Source organism: Phragmites australis, chromosome 6 (genome assembly GCF_958298935.1).
Source record: "Phragmites australis chromosome 6, lpPhrAust1.1, whole genome shotgun sequence".
NCBI lineage: Eukaryota > Viridiplantae > Streptophyta > Magnoliopsida > Poales > Poaceae > Phragmites > Phragmites australis.
This window is the reverse complement of record NC_084926.1, coordinates 17,451,698-17,457,697: the sequence shown is the minus strand read 5'-3', so window position 1 is coordinate 17,457,697 and position 6,000 is coordinate 17,451,698. Positions and strand designations below refer to the sequence as shown.

The following is a 6,000-nucleotide window of genomic DNA, read 5'->3' as shown; positions in this document are numbered from 1 at the left end:
CTTCCCGGACGATGGTGTTGAATTCTAGAAGGAGGAAGGTGTCGCTTTGAAAACCATGTCCTAGGCTGGTGTTTCCCCCGGACAACGCCTGTGGATGGATGGGAGTTCTGCTGCCGTTTGAAGATCTTTTAGTGTTTTTCTTTTAGACCTTCGGGTCCTTTTGTAAGGAATATTTTCGTTATTAAAAACACAATTTATGTTATCATTGATGATGTCGCTACATGTATGGAAAATTTGATCATGGCATACATGTGGAATACATCTGGTTTATTTACTTGAAAATCGGGTGTGACAAAGTTAATCCTTGCAATTGCAAGTAAATAAATGCTTGGAGAATTGGAATTGGAGCTCAAAAGTATTCCAACTGGTAAGGTTCATATTTGGAAAACATAATTTGGGTGCATACGCAATGCTATGGAGCCCTTGCAAATTAAATGGGCTTTTCACTTTCTTTAAAATTTTGAGCTAGTACCCTAATTGCAGTACCATCAGTATTTACGCTTATTACAACCAAAATTTCATTATTTCATTATTTTGTGCACCAGAGCTTTAATCAATATTTTATGAGTTTATAGATAAAGTATCTTTTTTTTAGACACACCAGACATAAAACCATCGGTTGAAAAAAAAATTCTACACAGCTCAAGTAGTCTCAATTGCATTGTTAATCACTTGTACTCAATCACTCAGTGTTGTGTTAACAGTTGAGGGGAAATTGACATTGTTGAACCTTTGATTGTGTTATAATCACATTCATGCCCAGGCTTCCCAGTAGTTTTAACCCATCGTGCTTTGATCTCCTCGGTGTAAAAAATTTCAGAGTAACATCCTTAGTTACGAAGCTTGTCCGTTGTCTTTATGCCAATGTTTGCAGACAATCAAAGGATGAGAAATATCATTGCCAAGTTCTCAAGGATTTCTTGAAGACGCTTGATGATCAGGTAATTCTAAAAAACAAATATGTATACAAACTCATCACTTCATCCTACCCGATCTGCTTTAACTTGCAGGCTTTAGCTTCTATGTGAATATTTAACTTGCAGATTGCAGCATCAACATGGTGAGCATGCATTATCTATATTTGACCTCTGTATGGACTTGCATGTTCAACAATACCATGCTGTTTATGTAAATGACTAGGTCAGAAATACAATGATGTAGTCGATGGTTTGTTCAGAAAACATATGGTTATGTTGCAGCTTTCGGTATATAATTCATGTACTTCCATGTCGACCCCTGTGTATTTCAGCTAGCATCTTTCTTGGTTTGGTATTGATCTGTGTAGCTCTTGGAAAACAATCCAGCGTTTCTTCACTCCAAATGATTGAGCCACGTCATAAGTCTCACTCACCTGCTCAAAAGAATCGTCAGCTGCTTATTACAATCAACTCTAAAGAACTACTGAAAGAGGTAATTTTAAGCAACCACATATGACTAATTTATTGTAATATAATTTGCATCCAAAAATTACTAACACCATATCTCCATATGTTTCAGGATACAGACTCTAGCTTACCTCAGGATGAAACAGCAATTGATCCAATGGACACCGAGGAATCTGAGTATGTATATATATAACAAATATTTATCCTCATTGAATTCAATTCATTTCCTAACTGTTATTTCAAGATATAAAATTACAACTTCAGCGAAGACAAGAAGGCCAAAAGATCTTATTTAGCAACAACGGGGAGTTCAGCTAATGAAAGTATGAATAAATGGTAGAAGCAGTGAGGTACATTGAGGTATATTTCCTCATATCACAAATTCAGATGATTCTATTTCTCCTCAAATCATCAACAGACATCATTTATAGCGACTTCTAAGTCCGGTCTCCTGACTTACTCCATAACTCAGTACTAGCTCAAACATCCGACAAAGTCCGCTATTTCGTGATAAGTCTTCAGTTTGCTCTTTATATTGACCTTGTTTTCTGAATCTGCATCAGGATAAGTCAATTCTATTTAATATTTCTGCTATACCCAGTGATGAATTATTTGTTTACACTACTAATGCAATCTATGGTGATTTTCTCTACTTTCATGATATGGTCAGGTAGCAGGGTCCCTTTGAACTACAGAAATTTTCAGGTCAAATTAGGGTCTCTTGGGTGCTGCTGAATAGCCCTTTGTATTTTCCATTTGCTGATACTGCAGAATTTGTAACACTCAAAAGTAAAGAAGCTTCTGTGTGTATTTTGCATGTACCATGCGAGACCTCCTGCCAATCAAAAGAAACAAGAAAAGATATAAGATTTGTAGGCACACTTACTGCTCACAGTTAACTGAAATGAAACAGCATTTAGCTACCTGTAGTTCGTATGGAAACTTTTTTTATTTCACATACAAGACTATGATAATTGAAATATTGCCAATTAATTCAATATTACATATTACATTTTCCCCCCCAAGTTTGTACACTTTGCTTCATGCTGTTATTCAAAAGTAATCATTTAACTCATGCATAATTTTACTTTTCTACAGGTAACTCTTCAGCCTGCAGACCAAAGCAATATATCTAAAGATGCAGTCTAAACCTTTTTTGCTATGTACATACCATCTCTGGAAACTGATGATGAAATGCATCTTATTTTGGGTAGCTTCACTACAACTCTACATTCTTCACTTCAAAGAATCTACAATCTTTTGTTGTAAAAATGCACTGAATGCTGTAAAGTAATGATGCAATGGATCCTATTTTGTGTAGGTTCATGACAATTCTAAAAGCTTCACTTGGAGTTGTCAATGAATCTACTATCTTTTGCTGTACAAAATAAATCTGACTTTGCAAAATCTTATCGTTCCTAAACTCAAGAACACATTTGTTACTACGTCTAATACCTTTGTTTCATTATCTGACCACTAGCCTGTGATTTTAATCCAAAAAAAATTCCAATAACATTATTTAAGTGTATCGAACGTTTAATCTACTGGTGTATGCAATCTTCAGTGCTAGAGTGTACAAACTTTTTACATCTGTGATACTCATGTCATACTCATGTTTTATATACTCAATGTAAAGATCTCAGAAATAGCACGTGTACTGTAATAAGGGTAACAACAGGGGGGCGACACAAGAGATAGCACTAGAACGCCACGCGAGATTTCTAGTCTATGATGCTAGAGCGGCCGGTCCACACGGTACACATCTACTGGAGGAAGTTCGATGACAAGTTCATGAGGCCAATCTTCGGTGGATCGCGATCACACTGATTATTCCTGCGTGGTTGCATTACAACGGATCGGAATGGTAAGATCAAGTGCGATGACGATCTTTTCGGTGATGCGCAGGAGAGCGGCCTATATTAAACAGGAAACCTCTTCAGAGAATTACGGTGACAGTAAGCTGCGTTCAAGGTGTGGCATCTTCCATTTCAAGCTTTTCAGTGTTCATGCGCAGGAGAACTGCGCCTTATGCAGAAGTCAGCTTATGGCGCGAGACCCTGAGAAGCTGGTGGGAGGAGAAGCTATCGTCTTGAGAAGGGCTACTAATTTAGCAGGCTGGCTTTATGCCGATAAGCGTCTCTGAATCCTGCCTGCTTTGGTTTGTTGTTGTCTGTGTAAACTTTGTAACATTGAACAGTTCTAACAGTTTCAGTTTACTCTTTATTCGGAGTACTCTGCAATTATACAATCAGAGCGAACAAATGGAGGAAGAAATGGAAGCAATCTGAGTGCTTCTTATTGTCAATTAAAAGCTATGAACATCAGAACCGGAAAGAAAGAAAAGAAACCAAATCCACTTTATCGTCATCATCGCTTTATTTTACTGTATTTTGCTGCAGTCCTCTCTGTTTAGGCGCCACCTGACCCATTTTTCTTCCCAAAGAAAACGAGCTGCAGCTGGTCATAGCCGGCGAGTGCGCCGGCGCCGGCGATCGCGCGGAGGACGTTGGCGCCGGCGCCTTTGAACAGCGATTTGGGGCCCTCGTTCTTGACGATCTGAGCAAAGGCATCCATGGAACTCTTGTACTTGACGGCCTCCCCCGAGGTCATCATCATCCTTCTCCGGATGGTGTCCAGTGGGTAAGAGGCCAGGTTCGCGCCATTGGTGATCACCCAACCGAGCGCAAGGCTTGCAAAGAAATTGTCCTGCAAACATATAATCGACAGCATAATTCTAAGTTTCGTACTTTCGTGCACCAACTAATTCAGAAAATTCAAGCTATTAGAGAAACAAATGTGAGCAATCCTGCTTACCTGCAGATTGCCCGTGAGCAGGACTGGCTTGAAGGAATCGTACATCCCGAAGTAGAGGCCGCGGTAGACGATGATGCCGACAACGGAGACGTTGAACCCGCGGTAGAGACCGGCGACGCCATCCGACCGGAGCGTCTTGCGGTAGACGTCGACGAGGCCGGTGAACTGCCTCTCGCCGCCCTTGGCCGTCGCCTTGTAGTCGTTGGTCAGCCGTGTCCTGGCGTAGTCGAGGGAGTACACGAACAGCAGCGAGGTCGCGCCAGCTGCGCTGCCGGAGGCCACGTTCCCGGCGAACCACTTCCAGTAGCCGTCCTTGTCTTTCTTGAAGTTGAACAGGCCCTTGAAGTAGTCCTTGAACGCAAAGTTCAAAGCCTAGGAGACACGCGAATAAAGAGAAACTAGTGGTTAGCTGTCGGTCACGCCGTCAGTAATTCTACGCCATTTTTACACGACATCTTGAGTGTTGAATGAACTGGTCGATGCATGCATGAAACTCAAAACGATAACAAGTGCTTCCCGGTTTCGAAGAACGTGTGTTACATGGGTCGGGAAGTAGCGAATGACGTTGGTGGTGTTCCCTCTCCACAGCGAGAGAAAACCCTCCTCCCTGACGGTGCGCGCGAAGCAGTCGCCGATCCCCTTGTAAGGCTCGGAGAGCCTGCGGGTCCTGATGAGCTCGTCCTGGTTCTGCAGCAGCATCTTCACGCGCTCGATCGGCGCCGCGACGGTCTTGGACACCATCGATGACACCCCTCCCAGCAGGAAATCGGCGGTGAAGTTCTTCTCGGCGGGCGCATAGGCCAAAACCGGCGTTGTCGAAACACCGCAACCGATTGGCATCGAAGGGCCCCAGATGCTCTGAGACATGTAGCTTTGTCTCATCGCTGCCAACTGGTTGCTCTGCGAGGAGAAGCTCGAGCGAGGTGGCAAGCCGCCATCGGTCCGGTCCGCCATCACGGCCACCAACTGAAACCCCTGGCTGTAATAGTAATCGATCACAACCCGGAGCTTTGGAAACTTGATGAGCTTGCGAGCTAGATATGTATGCTATGAGAGTACAAGACAGCTTGTGGCTTTTTCACAGCTGAGCAGAAGGGAGTTATATACGGCGACATGGAGGAGGGCTGGAGAGGCAAAGCACGTCGATCGCCGTCGTCAACGGCGGGCGCGGTGGAGGAGAGCCTGCATGCACTTTAATTTCCTGCAGGTCCACGCGTTCCCGGAAACTCGGTGCGCGTTTATTTTTCTCCGCCGCGCGCCACGGAACGCAAGCGGTGAGGTCACGGCGATCGGGATGGATGGCCTCTCAGTTGGTCCGGTCTCGAGGCCCACGACCTTGCGGCGGTGCGGGCTGGGGAAGGCACCGCCGCCGTCGCCGTTGTCAAACCGAGTATGCGTACACTGCTCTTTCTCAATCTCCGTTACAGAAATATTCTTCCATGGTTCGGAACTTCGATTGGTCATGCGTAGACCGTCAAATATACCGTCCTGAGTTCTGAGTCCTGACTACGTGACTAAAATGGAAGTGAACGGCTTCGCCACTTATTCAGGATTTCCAGATGAAGCTTCACATGCATATCTAGGCCGGAGGATCCCGTGCAGGTGCGACTAGCGAGAGCATTGCACGAGATGACGAAAACGCCACCGAAGATCCCCGCCGTGACTTGATCCCTAACTTTTATCAACAAAAGTTGGTAGAAAAGACTAATTAATACTTACCGTATCCGATACCTTAAGGTATTTTATAATTCTCAAGGTATACCTTTATCCCTAAGAGAGAATCTCTAGAAAGAAAATTACT

At 43.5% G+C, this 6,000-nt stretch overlaps 1 protein-coding gene and 1 long non-coding RNA gene across 4 annotated transcripts; one reads left to right on the top strand and one right to left on the bottom strand.

The window, feature by feature from the left end:
- The first annotated feature begins 304 nt into the window (after positions 1–304).
- Positions 305–2,478, top strand: LOC133922001 (uncharacterized). 3 transcript variants are annotated; one of them, XR_009910358.1, is made up of 6 exons: positions 305–367; positions 875–941; positions 1,011–1,060; positions 1,305–1,410; positions 1,498–1,562; positions 1,650–2,478. It is a non-coding gene; the product is annotated as an uncharacterized LOC133922001 (long non-coding RNA). The 3 variants fall into 3 exon arrangements; XR_009910359.1 differs by having other exon boundaries at positions 1,286–1,410; XR_009910357.1 differs by having other exon boundaries at positions 875–1,410.
- Positions 2,479–3,591: 1,113 nt separating this feature from the next.
- LOC133922000 (ADP,ATP carrier protein 1, mitochondrial-like) lies at positions 3,592–5,382 on the bottom strand. The gene is made up of 3 exons (XM_062367135.1): positions 4,740–5,382; positions 4,200–4,571; positions 3,592–4,091 (listed from the first exon to the last, which is right to left on the bottom strand). The coding sequence occupies exons 1-3, from the start codon at positions 5,151–5,153 to the stop codon at positions 3,795–3,797; spliced, it is 1,083 nt and encodes a 360-aa protein (XP_062223119.1). The 5' UTR covers positions 5,154–5,382; the 3' UTR covers positions 3,592–3,794.
- Positions 5,383–6,000: the final 618 nt, after the last annotated feature.